Source organism: Montipora capricornis, chromosome 3 (genome assembly GCF_036669925.1).
Source record: "Montipora capricornis isolate CH-2021 chromosome 3, ASM3666992v2, whole genome shotgun sequence".
NCBI classification, from domain to species: Eukaryota; Metazoa; Cnidaria; class Anthozoa; order Scleractinia; family Acroporidae; genus Montipora; species Montipora capricornis.
The window spans coordinates 32,764,513-32,781,408 of NC_090885.1; the positions used below are offsets into that span (position 1 = coordinate 32,764,513).

The following is a 16,896-nucleotide window of genomic DNA, read 5'->3' on the forward strand; positions in this document are numbered from 1 at the left end:
TGAGCGAGCTTTCAAAAATTTGCCAATCAGCGCACACCCGAAGTAAACATTAATATAAACACTAAGCCACGCGATGTGTAATTCAAATTGCTGGAAGCGGAAACTCCCAAAAACTGTAACTGTAATTCGTCGAAGTCCATCTCCACGGAAAATGTGTTTCGTTCGTCAGGGAAATATTTAGCACAGTAACTTAAAACAACGGGAATCGTAATAGGCCGAAAGGCCCAAGCTTCTGTCAAAATGTGATCAGCGATAGTCTTTTTGTAGAGGCCAGGAAACTACCACGGTGACATGATGTCGCCCTCGTTGTACTTTGACCACTACTAAAAACAGTTGGAAAATTAAACTTCCAAAATCCTGTGGATAGCAGAGACAGAGCGTCCTTTCCTTCCATCAGAGAAGCCATTGCATCGAGTTAAGTTACGGTAATATTGCAACATTCTACGATTTTCTCATTCGCATTTCTCTGCGAAGCGAAGTGGCTTTCTTGTTGTCGGAGCTTGTCAATGGTGACGTCACCAATAATTTAATTTCAACCAATCAGTAATTTGCGTCCAAAATTTGGACGCGACATTCAAAATACAAAGCCATGCGGGCAGGCTCTCTTTCTACACCCAACCCCAGTCCATCGGAGAGCATGTTCGCAAGCTACAACAGACCAGGATTCAAATGAACTTGTGACCCGTGACCAGTGCCCCGCATTTTAAGCCTGCCTCCTTGCAACTGCTAATCTAAGTACGACGACTTTAATTTCTCGCAGTTAAAAGTTTGGATCATATTATGTACTTTTGAATGGGAATGATTGTGATTCACATTTTGAGCATTCTTCTCTATTCTTGTGGAAGGGCAAAATATGTTTACTGGTCAAATAGGTAAATCGGATAATTGATTGATATTGCTGTTCAACTCCAGTTTCGGAAAAAAACACTGTTTTAAACCCCGCATGGGCCTGTAGACACTTCTTCGGTCGGCTTTCTCGCTGTTGATTCATTTTCTGTAATTCATATATGAATTTGTTTTCATATTCGGGAGGCTACTGTAGTTTCTCAGCTTTTTTTTCTGTGGAGGTTGAGAGGAGAAATGTTAACACGTCTGCACTTCTTTAGATATTCCAATACGTCTACAAGGTTCCACGCTACCAAATGCTGGTCGTGTTGAGGTATTTTACGCTGGAGTCTGGGGATCGATCGGCAGCGACAATTGGGATATGAATGACGCCACTGTGGTTTGTCGACAGCTTGGTTACCAAGATGGCGCAGAAGTAGCTCTACAGAGCAAAGTTTACGGTCCATCTTTTGGACCTGTGTGGCTAACAAATCTTCATTGCACTGGAAACGAGAAAAACGTGATGGAATGCGCTCATGATGTGATTGGGGACAAATCCGAAGAGATGTCGACAACTAGATTTGCCAGCGTTATTTGTAAGGGCGGCAAAATGTTAGGAGGTAGGTTTTACCAATGCATCAAAATAAATAACCTTCCAACGTCCCATCCTCATAACTTACCGTCCGACCAGCCTGCCTACTGTCCCACCTACCCAGGGGTGGTCCAGGTTTTTTGTTTGATCTTTTCCCAGCATCAAGCCCACCCTTTAAAAGGGGTTTAGGGGCATGCCAAATTGGGAGCATTTTTCGCGAGATACTACTCTCAGCATTAGATACCCGCTAATTAAACAAACAGAATATCACCAGTCTGATAAAATTTCAAATAAGTGAAAATTAAGCATTTGTATAGCATCTAAAGCAAAATTAAGTTTAACTCTATGGTAATACCAACACGTCCTCTTGCCAATTCATCATTTGTGTACATGACGTCTGGGTTAAACAATTGTCAGAGAACCGTTCTATTTGTAAATAATATTGCATGAATTACTTTTCTACTCCAGATAATAAAATTCAGGTAGACATTCATATACCGGACTAAAATTGCGGATGGCAAAAGAACCATTGTTAAATGTATTCTGATTAGGCCTTGCTAATTAGGTATTTTCAGAAACCCATAAGGGTTGAAACGTGTAACAGCCCCTTGTGTGCAGGGAAACAAGCTTCTGAATATTCAATTTGCTAAGTACCATATTTGGAACAACAACAGCGAGGGGTTTCCAAATACGGTACTTTGCACTGAAACATTCAACCAATCAGTTCGCACTGAATATTCGGAAGCTGTAAACGCGCGTTACACGTTTCAACCCTTATGGGTTTCTGGTATTGTCTGATATCGTTAGGTTCGCTTTGGTCTTTTGTTAAATGGACATTAAATATTTCGAATCCTTTATATGGGAAGACCAGCGTAAAGTTGTCAAAGATCTCACAGTTGACGAAGATTCGGTAATATTTTTGGAAACCCTTGTCAATCGTGGAAACTAGACAATTTCGTGATGAATGAGTCTTTTTTTTTAATTTCCTCATATTTAATAAATTGTATCACATGCACCAGTATCTGTTTCTGTACTGTTTGCCATCAATTTATAACGAGAAAATCCCGAACAAACATAACGCAAAACTTCACTCTCGAAACAATTCTTACACTCGTGTATTTCACCTACTACCGAGGTGAATCCAAAAGGGACAAAGTGAAAGCTGAACTGGGCAGAATGGAAGGAATGGGCATGATAACTAAAGTTGAGGAGCCCACAAAATGGGTGAGTCTGATTGTGGTAGTGAAGAAGCTACCTGTGGATTTGAATAAAGCAGTGAATAAAGCAGTGAGAGAGAATATTATCCACTCAGAAATATGGAAGAAGTAGCGGCAAGTGTTTCAGAAGCTGCGGTTTTCTCGACACTGGATGCCACATCAGGATTCTACCAGATCAATTTGGCAGAAGAAAGCACCTGGTTTACCACGTTCAATACACCTTTTGCCAGATTGAAATTTAAAAGGTTACTGTTTGGTTTGGTGTCAGCCCTTGAAGTATTCCAGAGGGCCATGAGTGTGATGTACACATGTAGCGGGATGTGAGGTGATTGCTGATGACTTGGGGCAAGAATATACAAGAGCAAGATCTCACTTTAGAGAAGCTCTGTTGCAGAGGGCAGAGAAAACTGATTTGAGGTTCATTGAGGAGAAGTGCAAGTTCTACAAGCAAAGGGTCACATGTCGGACACGTATTTGGGACTGATGGCTTGCGACCTAGTAAAGACAAAGGTCAAGTCATTTTAAATATGCCAGTACCTCATAATAAATCATCTCTCCAGAGGTTCACTGGTATGGTGAACTACTTGCATAAATTTATTTCTTACATAGCCAACATCAATAAGCCTCCAAGAGAGCAACCAGAGAAATCAGTTGAATGGCACTGGATGGAAATGCAACAGAAAGCAGATAAATAATTGATTAACAGCATCACACTAGCACCAATATTTTTTTCGTGTCAGTGCAGATGTAACAGTCACGGTCGATGAATACTCCAAGGAGTCTTGGTGTCTATATTTACTCCAAGGAAAACAGTCAGTGGCCAGGAGCCCATCACCCGGAGCCTTCATCCAGACTATATCCTTGAGTCAACCTTTGCCCGTATCTTTTTATTTTTAGAATATTTTGTGAGACGAACGCGATCACTAGTGCGTGACTGCTTGTGACTTAATACAATAACTTTGTTCTGATTGGACGGCATAATGAATTCGCGGGAATTCAAACGTCTAAGAATAACAAGATACGGGCAAAGGTTGTCTCTAAGGGTTTATATGGGAGATTGAGGCTCCAGGTGATGGGCTCCTGCCGGTGGCTCATTCTGGGGTCCTGTGGGCAAGGTCAACAACCGGAAAACACCATCTTAAAAGTTCATTCTTGCTGACAATTCTTATGACAATTTTGCCAAATGAGATAACTTTACCCAAAAACTGATCTTTTTTTTCTGGATAACCTTTCCTTTTTACAAGTGCTTTATTATTACCTTCCCTAATGACTTTTTCAAGTCTAAAAATGTTATTGTATTCACAATAAAAATCTTCTCTTTGCTATTTGGCTGGTAACCTTTATCAAATATTTTACATTTGAATTTAATATTCTTGCGTTATCACCAACCTTGAAATTTGGTTTAACAATTTTTTGAAAAATCAAATCTCCTTAGAGCATATGTCTTGCACGATTTTCGGTCCTGTTATGTTTTGATTTTTTTTTTTACTTGCTGAATTGCATTGTTTCATCTCTTGCAACACACATTTTAGTGGTATGTTTACACCAATCGATAAGATCAAAATTAGTTAATGGATTTTGTACCATATAGTTTTACTTTTCTTTTGAAGTTGTGTAAAAAAGTGGTAGTGGTTGAATTTGAATTCCTTTCTTCACCTTTTTTTTTTTTTTTTGCAAAATTGGAAACCAACACTAGTCCTCTTCCTGCAAATACTTTTGTGTACTTGATAAAGTAATGAATGGATAACTGAATGAATTAATGAATGAATGAGTGAGTGAGTGAGTGAGTAAAACAGTAAACAGTAAATCTTTATTGCGCCTTACTCTCCAAAGGGAGGTATCGGTCTCGTTACAATAAAGGTGATGATATCTACTTGAATAACTAATTAACTAAAAAGATCATACAATTACTTGTAATACAATTGGTATAAAATTATTATTTTAATTATTTTGCATTTAGGAAGTCTTTTCTCTTCTGAAACATTAAATATGTGTATTTACCTATTATCTTTGAAGTGCTTTCGTTTTCTAGGGTAAGTAAATACCTAATTTTATGCTCATCATTAAGGCTTTTGAAATAGTTTTGAGATAGTGAGTGAGTGAGTGAGTGAGTGAGTGAGTGAGTAAACAGTAAACAGTAAATCTTTATTGCGCCTTACTCTCCAAAGGGAGGTATCGGTCTCGTTACAATAAAGGTGATGATATCTGCTTGAATAACTAATTAACTAAAAAGATCATACAATTACTTGTAATACAATTGGTATGAAATTATTATTTTAATTATTTTGCATTTAGGAAGTCTTTTCTCTTCTGAAACATTAAATATGTGTATTTACCTACTATCTTTGAAGTGCTTTCGTTTTCTAGGGTAAGTAAATACCTAATTTTATGCTCATCATTAAGGCTTTTGAAAACAACATCGTGTGTTGAAAGGAGAGAATGGAGCTCATTTCTAATGTTATCGTACCCTGGGCAATACATCAAGAAGTGCCGCTCGTCTTGTAAGCGAGTAAGTGAGTGAGTGAGTGAGTGAGTAAACAGTAAACAGTAAATCTTTATTGCGCCTTACTCTCTGAGTGAGTGAGTGAGTGAGTGAGTGAGTGAGTGAGTAAACAGTAAACAGTAAATCTTTATTGCGCCTTACTCTCCAAAGGGAGGTATCGGTCTCGTTGCTATAATGGTGATGATATATAGTAGAATAACTATTTTACTAAAAAGATCATACTATTACTTGTAATACAATTGGTATGAAATTATTATTTTAATTATTTTGCATTTAGGAAGTCTTTTCTCTTCTGAAACATTAAATATGTGTATTTACCTACTATCTTTGAAGTGCCTTCGTTTTCTAGGGTAAGTAAATACCCTATTTATCCTCATCATTAAGGCTTTTGAAAACAACATCGTGTGTTGAAAGGAGATAATGGAGCCCATTTCTAATGTTATCGTACCCTGGGAAATACATCAAGAAGTGCCGCTCGTCTTCTATATAGACTCTATTGCAGACTAGACACGTTCTACCATGTACTGGGATTGGTGCACCTCTACTTTCGTATTTCCCAGTCTGTATTCGCAAGCTATGAACCCCCAGACGCAATTTTGTCATACTTATTCTTTGTGCTGGGTTTCTGATAGTTTAGAGATAGTCTTCCAATTGGTAGTCGAATTTGACTTCTTTGTGTGTAAATTTCTCTCTAGAGCCTTCGGAAGTGTTATTGCGAGCCTTCAGCCAATTTCGAATGTAGTCCTTTTTAAGCTGTTTCTTTATGGAGGAACGAGCATTCTTAATGTGTAGTTGGCTTGATGTATTGCCTGTAGAGTGCATTCGTATAGTTTCGTCATTATTTAATACATCAAAAACTGGCTGTGTTTTTTTGCGTGATGAAAGGCTTCCTTAAATAGAGGGTTGACTGTTTTATGCTGTAATCTAAGCGAGTAACTAAATATTGAAGCTTTTATGTCTATACTTAAAGGGTACCGTCCAAGTTCTGCCCTACAGGCAATGTTCTCTGTGTACCATGGGGTATTTAGTGTTTGTTTACAGAACTTGATATGGACTTGTTCGATAGTGCTTTTGTCAAAATGGGTCTTATATGATAATAGCTCCGGTCCCCATATTTCGCATCCATATAGTAGTATAGGTTTGACAAGGGCATCAAAAAGCTTATTCTTAATTGTAATTGTGGTCGTATTGTGGTGGATTGGGGTGTCATTGTGTGAGTGAGTGAGTGGGTGAGTGAGTGAGTGAGTGAGTGAGTGAGTGAGTGAGTGAGTGAGTGAGTGAGTGAGTGAGTGAGTGAGTGAGTGAGTGAGTGAGTAAACAGTAAACAGTAAATCTTTATTGCGCCTTACTCTCCAAAGGGAGGTATCGGTCTCGTTACAATAAAGGTGATGATATCTACTTGAATAACTAATTAACTAAAAAGATCATACAATTACTTGTAATACAATTGGTATAAAATTATTATTTTAATTATTTTGCATTTAGGAAGTCTTTTCTCTTCTGAAACATTAAATATGTGTATTTACCTATTATCTTTGAAGTGCTTTCGTTTTCTAGGGTAAGTAAATACCTAATTTTATCCTCATCATTAAGGCTTTTGAAAACAACATCGTGTGTTGAAAGGAGAGAATGGAGCTCATTTCTAATGTTATCGTACCCTGGGCAATACATCAAGAAGTGCCGCTCATCTTCTATATAGCCTCTATTGCAGACTAAACATGTTCTTCCATCTACTGGGATTGGTGCACCTCTATTTTCGTATTTCCCAGTCTGTATTCGCAAGCTATGAACCCCCAGACGCAATTTTGTCATACTTATTCTATGTGCTGGGTTTCTGATAGTTTTGAGATAGTCTTCCAATTGGTAGTCGAATTTGACTTCTTTGTGTGTAAATTTCTCTCTAGAGCCTTCGGAAGTGTTGTTGCGAGCCTTCAGCCAATTTCGAATGTAGTCCTTTTTAAGCTGATTCTTTATGGAGGAACGAGCATTCTTAATGTGTAGTTGGCTTGATGTATTGCCTATAGAGTGCATTCGTATAGTTTCGTCATTATTTAATACATCAAAAAATTGGCTGTGACTTTTTGCGTGATGAAAGGCTTCCTTTAATAGAGGATTGACTGTTTTATGCTGTAATCTAAGCGAGTAACTAAATATTGAAGCTTTTATGTCTATACTTAAAGGGTACCGTCCAAGTTCTGCCCTACAGGCAATGTTCTCTGTGTACCATGGGGTATTTAGTGTTTGTTTACAGAACTTGATATGGACTTGTTCGATAGTGCTTTTGTCAAAATGGGTCTTATATGATAATAGCTCCGGTCCCCATATTTCGCATCCATATAGTAGTATAGGTTTGACAAGGGCATCAAAAAGCTTATTCTTAATTGTAATTGTGGTCGTATCCGAATTGGAGAACAATCGTTTCACTGTCGCAAGAACTTTATAAGCTTTTTTGCTAAGGATGTCTCTTGCGTAGGTATAGCGACCAGATGAGGTCATTTCTATTCCCAAATATGTTTGTTTGTCGACGATAGGTAATGCTTCTGAACCATATTGGAAAATTTCCTTGTTTTTGGTTTGACCGTTCCCACTAAAGATGATGATATTTGATTTTTTGGTATTCACCTTCAGCTTCCATTCCTCTGCGTGCTTTTTAATGACGTTAATCGATTTCTGTAGTCCTTCTGGAGAGGGACTTAAAACTAACAAATCATCAGCATACATGAGGCAATTTAGAGAATGGCTTCCAATCATTACTCCTGGACAATGGTTGTCCCTAAAGTATTGCGGTAAGTCATTCATAAATAATGAAAATAAAACTGGACTTAAGCCATCACCTTGCCTTATTCCTTTGTTGCATGAGAACATTTCTGTGATAGAGCTTTCATCAGTTTTGACGCAACTTTTAATCGACGAATACATGGATTTAATGACTTTAAAGAATTTGCCTTTAACTCCATATTGGTAGATTTTATAGATCAGCCCGGACTGCCACACGCTATCAAACGCTTTTTCATAATCGATGAAGCCAACATAAAGTTTCTTATGTTGTTTTGTATACTTATTAATGAGTTGCTGTAGGATGAATAAACTATCTGTTGTTCGGGAATTTGGGCGAAATCCAAACTGTTCTGGATTGAGGATGTTATGTTGTTCGATAAACTTGTTCAGCCTGGATTGTAAGATTGATGTAAATAGTTTTCCTAAACAGCTCGTCAATGTGATTCCTCTATAATTTGCTGGAGACCGCTTATCACCCTTTCTTTTATATATCGGTTTTATAACACCTATGTTCCAATGGGTTGGGAATGTTCCACTGTCTAGTATATCATTGAACAGTTTTTCTAATGAAGGCATTAGATAATAGCGTCCGTGTTTAATCATTTCGTTAAGGATAGAATCCATACCCGAAGCTTTCTTCAACTTGAGTTTTGATATTTGTTCATGGATTTCTTTGGTCGTAATAGGCTGCCCTAAAATGTCGTTATTCGGTGAATTTTCGTTTTCCCAGTCCATATCTTCATTTGAAAAGTCCAAAGTGGTGTGCGGTTCCTGGCTATCATATAATAATTTCTGATAATGACATATCCAATCTTCTGACGAAACAGAGGTTTCCTCTTCGACAGCATCGCTTTTTCTAAGTTGATTAATATACCTCCAGAAATCTTGACTGTGTTTTGGGTGTAAAGCATTAATTTCATTTACTATTTGGTTTTTGTATCTTTTATGCATCATTTTGACATGCTTTTTGTATTTCTTTTTAAGAACAAAATAATCTTGTCGTAGTGATTGGTGAGAACTGGGGTTAATTTTCTTTACTAATTGTTGCAGTTGTTTCTTTAACTGTCTGCAGGTGTGATCGTACCATGGTTTCTTTTCTTTGGTAGTTTTAGATGTTTTCCGCGATGTTGCTAGGCATGATTTGGCCACCGAATTGATAATTTGGTTAAATTGCGAGATTTCATCGTCTACTGTTGCGTGGTGTTCTGAGTTGAAGGAATCAAATAATCTTTGAACATTAGGATTGGATAATGCACTGAGAAATTTGTCTTTTGAATCTGCCTTCCAAAGAAACTTTTTAAAGTTCTTTTGAGTAGGTGCCGCTTTGCATAGTGGTTGTCTAGGTGCATTGTCTTTTACCATGTGAGAGCGGGAGGGAGTTAATTTTAGACTGATAGGACAATGATCTGAGTAGGTTGTCAAGGCTTGAACTTGAAATCCTAATATCGTCTTTATAAGGTCTTCACTTGCTAGTGCGTAATCGACTGTGCTTGCCCCATTAGTTTGATAGCAAGTGTATTTTCCATCGAGATCACCTGTTAACCTGCCATTCAAAATTCGCAATCTATTTCCTATGCATAATCGTAATATTTCTCTTCCTACTTTGTTGATTGTGTAGTCCGCGTTGTTTCGCTTTGGGCAATCCGTGTCTCGATTGTAGGTATTATGAATTGTTAAAAAGTCATCCGCATCGTTTTCAATGAAATCGTTTAATGTCCCCGTTCTCGCATTGAAGTCACCAAGTAAAAGAACTTGGCCTTGGGTAGAGTACTTATGAATTTCTTTTTCTAAGATACTGATAACGTCTTCTCCTGCCTTTCGTTGTGATTGTAGTGGGGGTAGATAAACTGCAGCCAGGAAAATGTCTGCCTGGAGTCCAAGCAATTGCTTATGTAATCGGCACCAAATTATGTTGGGGGAATCACTGTGTATACGAGAAACAAAATTTTGATGATAGTCTCGAATTAATACCGATACCCCTGCTTGGCCTCGTCTGCTTACGGTGTTTTTAACGGTTGAGTACACTGTGTACCCTTGAAAAGTTAATGTCTCGTCTTTTGCCCATGTTTCTTGGAGACAGATAATATCAAATTTGGATAGCTTAGATTTAATTGATTTAATGTTCAATTTGGTATTCGAGACGGTTTGTTTCGTCGGTTTAAGCCTAGTTTTTAGGCCTTGAATATTCCAAGAAATTATATTAAAAACGTTATTTTGATTATTCATCTTGAAGAAATAATAGTAATGATTAGATAAATTAAAGTACGTTAAAAAATAAACGATAACTGTTGGACTACGTAAAAAATTAATAGAATAATATCAGTCGAATAAATACGACTAGATTGATTTGCATAAGCTGGTGAAAGTAGGTGACTATTAAAGTAAAGCTTACTGTTGATTTCCGCTTTTATGTTCATCGACCGTTTTGAAGTGTAGCCAGAAGTAAATTCAGCAATTGCTGTGACGGGTCCCTTGATAGGTTCCTAGTTCCATTTGGTCGAGTGTTGAAATGTTTTCCTCTTGGATTATGTGACTGTTGCTTAGATCGTGTGAGTGAGTGTTAGTGAGTGAGTAAAACAGTAAACAGTAAATCTTTATTGCGCCTTACTCTCCAAAGGGAGGTATCGGTCTCGTTACAATAAAGGTGATGATATCTACTTGAATAACTAATTAACTAAAAAGATCATACAATTACTTGTAATACAATTGGTATAAAATTATTATTTTAATTATTTTGCATTTAGGAAGTCTTTTCTCTTCTGAAACATTAAATATGTGTATTTACCTATTATCTTTGAAGTGCTTTCGTTTTCTAGGGTAAGTAAATACCTAATTTTATGCTCATCATTAAGGCTTTTGAAAACAACATCGTGTGTTGAAAGGAGAGAATGGAGCTCATTTCTAATGTTATCGTACCCTGGGCAATACATCAAGAAGTGCCGCTCATCTTCTATATAGCCTCTATTGCAGACTAAACATGTTCTTCCATCTACTGGGATTGGTGCACCTCTATTTTCGTATTTCCCAGTCTGTATTCGCAAGCTATGAACCCCCAGACGCAATTTTGTCATACTTATTCTATGTGCTGGGTTTCTGATAGTTTTGAGATAGTCTTCCAATTGGTAGTCGAATTTGACTTCTTTGTGTGTAAATTTCTCTCTAGAGCCTTCGGAAGTGTTGTTGCGAGCCTTCAGCCAATTTCGAATGTAGTCCTTTTTAAGCTGATTCTTTATGGAGGAACGAGCATTCTTAATGTGTAGTTGGCTTGATGTATTGCCTATAGAGTGCATTCGTATAGTTTCGTCATTATTTAATACATCAAAAAATTGGCTGTGACTTTTTGCGTGATGAAAGGCTTCCTTTAATAGAGGGTTGACTGTTTTATGCTGTAATCTAAGCGAGTAACTAAATATTGAAGCTGGGTGAGTGAGTGAGTGAGTGAGTGAGTGAGTAAACAGTAAATCTTTATTGCGCCTTACTCTCCAAAGGGAGGTATCGGTCTCGTTACAATAAAGGTGATGAGTGAGTGAGTGAGTGAGTGAGTGAGTGAGTGAGTGAGTGAGTGAGTGAGTGAGTGAGTGAGTGAGTGAGTGAGTAAAACAGTAAACAGTAAATCTTTATTGCGCCTTACTCTCCAAAGGGAGGTATCGGTCTCGTTACAATAAAGGTGATGATATCTACTAGAATAACTAATTAACTAAAAAGATCATACAATTACTTGTAATACAATTGGTATAAAATTATTATTTTAATTATTTTGCATTCAGGAAGTCTTTTCTCTTCTGAAACATTAAATATGTGTATTTACCTCTTATCTTTGAAGTGCTTTCGTTTTATAGGGTAAGTAAAGACCTAGTGAGTGAGTGAGTGAGTGAGTGAGTGAGTAAACAGTAAACAGTAACAGTAAATCTTTATTGCGCCTTACTCTCCAAAGGGAGGTATCGGTCTCGTTACAATAAAGGTGATGAAATCTACTAGAATAACTAATTAACTAAAAAGATCATACAATTACTTGTAATACAATTGGTATAAAATTATTATTTTAATTATTTTGCATTTAGGAAGTCTTTTCTCTTCTGAAACATTAAATATGTGTATTTACCTATTATCTTTGAAGTGCTTTCGTTTTCTAGGGTAAGTAAATACAGTGAGTGAGTGAGTGAGGAGTGAGTGAGTGAGTGAGTGAGTGAGTGAGTAAACAGTAAACAGTAAACAGTAAATCTTTATTGCGCCTTACTCTCCAAAGGGAGGTATCGGTCTCGTTACAATAAAGGTGATGATATCTACTTGAATAACTAATTAACTAAAAAGATCATACAATTACTTGTAATACAATTGGTATAAAATTATTATTTTAATTATTTTGCATTTAGGAAGTCTTTTCTCTTCTGAAACATTAAATATGTGTATTTACCTATTATCTTTGAAGTGCTTTCGTTTTCTAGGGTAAGTAAATACCTAATTTTATCCTCATCATTAAGGCTTTTGAAAACAACATCGTGTGTTGAAAGGAGAGAATGGAGCTCATTTCTAATGTTATCGTACCCTGGGCAATACATCAAGAAGTGCCGCTCATCTTCTATATAGCCTCTATTGCAGACTAAACACGTTCTTCCATCTACTGGGATTGGTGCACCTCTATTTTCGTATTTCCCAGTCTGTATTCGCAAGCTATGAACCCCCAGACGCAATTTTGTCATACTTATTCTATGTGCTGGGTTTCTGATAGTTTTGAGATAGTCTTCCAATTGGTAGTCGAATTTGACTTCTTTGTGTGTAAATTTCTCTCTAGAGCCTTCGGAAGTGTTGTTGCGAGCCTTCAGCCAATTTCGAATGTAGTCCTTTTTAAGCTGATTCTTTATGGAGGAACGAGCATTCTTAATGTGTAGTTGGCTTGATGTATTGCCTATAGAGTGCATTCGTATAGTTTCGTCATTATTTAATACATCAAAAAATTGGCTGTGACTTTTTGCGTGATGAAAGGCTTCCTTTAATAGAGGATTGACTGTTTTATGCTGTAATCTAAGCGAGTAACTAAATATTGAAGCTTTTATGTCTATACTTAAAGGGTACCGTCCAAGTTCTGCCCTACAGGCAATGTTCTCTGTGTACCATGGGGTATTTAGTGTTTGTTTACAGAACTTGATATGGACTTGTTCGATAGTGCTTTTGTCAAAATGGGTCTTATATGATAATAGCTCCGGTCCCCATATTTCGCATCCATATAGTAGTATAGGTTTGACAAGGGCATCAAAAAGCTTATTCTTAATTGTAATTGTGGTCGTATCCGAATTGGAGAACAATCGTTTCACTGTCGCAAGAACTTTATAAGCTTTTTTGCTAAGGATGTCTCTTGCGTAGGTATAGCGACCAGATGAGGTCATTTCTATTCCCAAATATGTTTGTTTGTCGACGATAGGTAATGCTTCTGAACCATATTGGAAAATTTCCTTGTTTTTGGTTTGACCGTTCCCACTAAAGATGATGATATTTGATTTGTTGGTATTCACCTTCAGCTTCCATTCCTCTGCGTGCTTTTTAATGACGTTAATCGATTTCTGTAGTCCTTCTGGAGAGGGACTTAAAACTAACAAATCATCAGCATACATGAGGCAATTTAGAGAATGGCTTCCAATCATTACTCCTGGACAATGGTTGTCCCTAAAGTATTGCGGTAAGTCATTCATAAATAATGAAAATAAAACTGGACTTAAGCCATCACCTTGCCTTATTCCTTTGTTGCATGAGAACATTTCTGTGATAGAGCTTTCATCAGTTTTGACGCAACTTTTAATCGACGAATACATGGATTTAATGACTTTAAAGAATTTGCCTTTAACTCCATATTGGTAGATTTTATAGATCAGCCCGGACTGCCACACGCTATCAAACGCTTTTTCATAATCGATGAAGCCAACATAAAGTTTCTTATGTTGTTTTGTATACTTATTAATGAGTTGCTGTAGGATGAATAAACTATCTGTTGTTCGGGAATTTGGGCGAAATCCAAACTGTTCTGGATTGAGGATGTTATGTTGTTCGATAAACTTGTTCAGCCTGGATTGTAGGATTGATGTAAATAGTTTTCCTAAACAGCTCGTCAATGTGATTCCTCTATAATTTGCTGGAGACCGCTTATCACCCTTTCTTTTATATATCGGTTTTATAACACCTATGTTCCAATGGGTTGGGAATGTTCCACTGTCTAGTATATCATTGAACAGTTTTTCTAATGAAGGCATTAGATAATAGCGTCCGTGTTTAATCATTTCGTTAAGGATAGAATCCATACCCGAAGCTTTCTTCAACTTGAGTTTTGATATTTGTTCATGGATTTCGTTGGTCGTAATAGGCTGCCCTAAAATGTCGTTATTCGGTGAATTTTCGTTTTCCCAGTCCATATCTTCATTTGAAAAGTCCAAAGTGGTGTGCGGTTCCTGGCTATCATATAATAATTTCTGATAATGACATATCCAATCTTCTGACGAAACAGAGGTTTCCTCTTCGACAGCATCGCTTTTTCTAAGTTGATTAATATACCTCCAGAAATCTTGACTGTGTTTTGGGTGTAAAGCATTAATTTCATTTACTATTTGGTTTTTGTATCTTTTATGCATCATTTTGACATGCTTTTTGTATTTCTTTTTAAGAACAAAATAATCTTGTCGTAGTGATTGGTGAGAACTGGGGTTAATTTTCTTTACTAATTGTTGCAGTTGTTTCTTTAACTGTCTGCAGGTGTGATCGTACCATGGTTTCTTTTCTTTGGTAGTTTTAGAGGTTTTCCGCGATGTTGCTAGGCATGATTTGGCCACCGAATTGATAATTTGGTTAAATTGCGAGATTTCATCGTCTACTGATGCGTGGTGTTCTGAGTTGAAGGAATCAAATAATCTTTGAACATTAGGATTGGATAATGCACTGAGAAATTTGTCTTTTGAATCTGCCTTCCAAAGAAACTTTTTAAAGTTCTTTTGAGTAGGTGCCGCTTTGCATAGTGGTTGTCTAGGTGCATTGTCTTTTACCATGTGAGAGCGGGAGGGAGTTAATTTTAGACTGATAGGACAATGATCTGAGTAGGTTGTCAAGGCTTGAACTTGAAATCCTAATATCGTCTTTATAAGGTCTTCACTTGCTAGTGCGTAATCGACTGTGCTTGCCCCATTAGTTTGATAGCAAGTGTATTTTCCATCGAGATCACCTGTTAACCTGCCATTCAAAATTCGCAATCTATTTCCTATGCATAATCGTAATATTTCTCTTCCTACTTTGTTGATTGTGTAGTCCGCGTTGTTTCGCTTTGGGCAATCCGTGTCTCGATTGTAGGTATTATGAATTGTTAAAAAGTCATCCGCATCGTTTTCAATGAAATCGTTTAATGTCCCCGTTCTCGCATTGAAGTCACCAAGTAAAAGAACTTGGCCTTGGGTAGAGTACTTATGAATTTCTTTTTCTAAGATACTGATAACGTCTTCTCCTGCCTTTCGTTGTGATTGTAGTGGGGGTAGATAAACTGCAGCCAGGAAAATGTCTGCCTGGAGTCCAAGCAATTGCTTATGTAATCGGCACCAAATTATGTTGGGGGAATCACTGTGTATACGAGAAACAAAATTTTGATGATAGTCTCGAATTAATACCGATACCCCTGCTTGGCCTCGTCTGCTTACGGTGTTTTTAACGGTTGAGTACACTGTGTACCCTTGAAAAGTTAATGTCTCGTCTTTTGCCCATGTTTCTTGGAGACAGATAATATCAAATTTGGATAGCTTAGATTTAATTGATTTAATGTTCAATTTGGTATTCGAGATGGTTTGTTTCGTCTGTTTAAGCCTAGTTTTTAGGCCGGGAATGAGTGAGTGAGTGAGTGAGTGTTTATTGCCATCATGGCCTTATATTGAGTTACAGATTGGGTCATACAATACAGAATATAAATATATAGTTAAGCAATGGATTAGTTACTTAAAGACAAGGAAGAGTGAAAAACTTTTTGAAGCGTTCGGATCGATCCGCCACATCCTTGCGATTGCTTAACACTGAGCGAAAGCAATACCCATGGGAATTACTTCCAGTTATAACAACCAAATGTTTAAAAGGATCAATATCAGGGATACTGTTACCTAGTTTAATAAACGTGCTGGTGCGACGGTCAGATAAGCGTTGAAGGCCAGAGGCAGTTAAGGCATCTTTAAAGATATTGCAGCCAGGGCAAAATTATGAGCGGCGCTTTCGCCTGAACAGATTCAATTGCATCAGATACGTAATACGATAGTACCAAGTGAATGAAGCTATGATCCTCGCAGTTATAAACGCAATTTTTTGCAATTACGTAGAGAAGCCTGAAAAATTGAGGACTTTAACGGGCTTTGCAATTTTTGCAATTGCGTAGAGAGCCTGAAAATTTCAGGACCTCTACGCTGCGGTCAATCAGGGTTTCCAGCCACTACGCGTGGTCTAACAAAGAATTTGAAGAATTTGAAGAGTGTGTCCGACCCTTTGGAATATTGACATCTGGCACCGGAATTTTGATCAGCAAATGTCATGTTTCTTACTTGACGTTTCATGCCCCATTCTAAACCTGATAGTTCTCCGTCCTTCTGACCTCGCACTAAAGGTAAAAGATAACGGATTATTCGTTGGGCTTATTTTGCTTTTTCAAAAATCAAAATAAACAACGGAATAAAGAATTGAATAATTATCTTCATCAAGTCGTGTTCCAGTAACTATTCATAAAACTTCGATTAAACATTTTTCTTAGTCAAAGAGTCTTTATGTCCCTATCTTTTAGAAGATGTCAGGGTGTAGCGGAAAGATGCTGTTTTAGCTTCATTCTAGTGAATGAAGGTTTAACACAAATACTTTTTTGTTCAGTCCTCACACACAATATCACTTTGTTAAGTTGGAAAAAATGGAAATGTATTACCATAGATTTGTCATTACGATTTTGTCGTAACAATATTACATCAAATATGTAAAGACAATTT

General features: G+C 37.2%; 1 protein-coding gene across 1 annotated transcript in view; it reads left to right on the plus strand.

Annotated features, from left to right (window-relative positions):
• LOC138042931 (scavenger receptor cysteine-rich domain superfamily protein-like) overlaps positions 1-16,896 on the plus strand; it is a 139,222-nt gene that overhangs the window by 47,802 nt on the left and 74,524 nt on the right. The window contains exon 4 of the mRNA XM_068888992.1: positions 1,107-1,445. Coding sequence (XP_068745093.1) covers positions 1,107-1,445 — 339 coding nt within the window. The remainder of the gene's footprint in view (positions 1-1,106; positions 1,446-16,896) is intronic.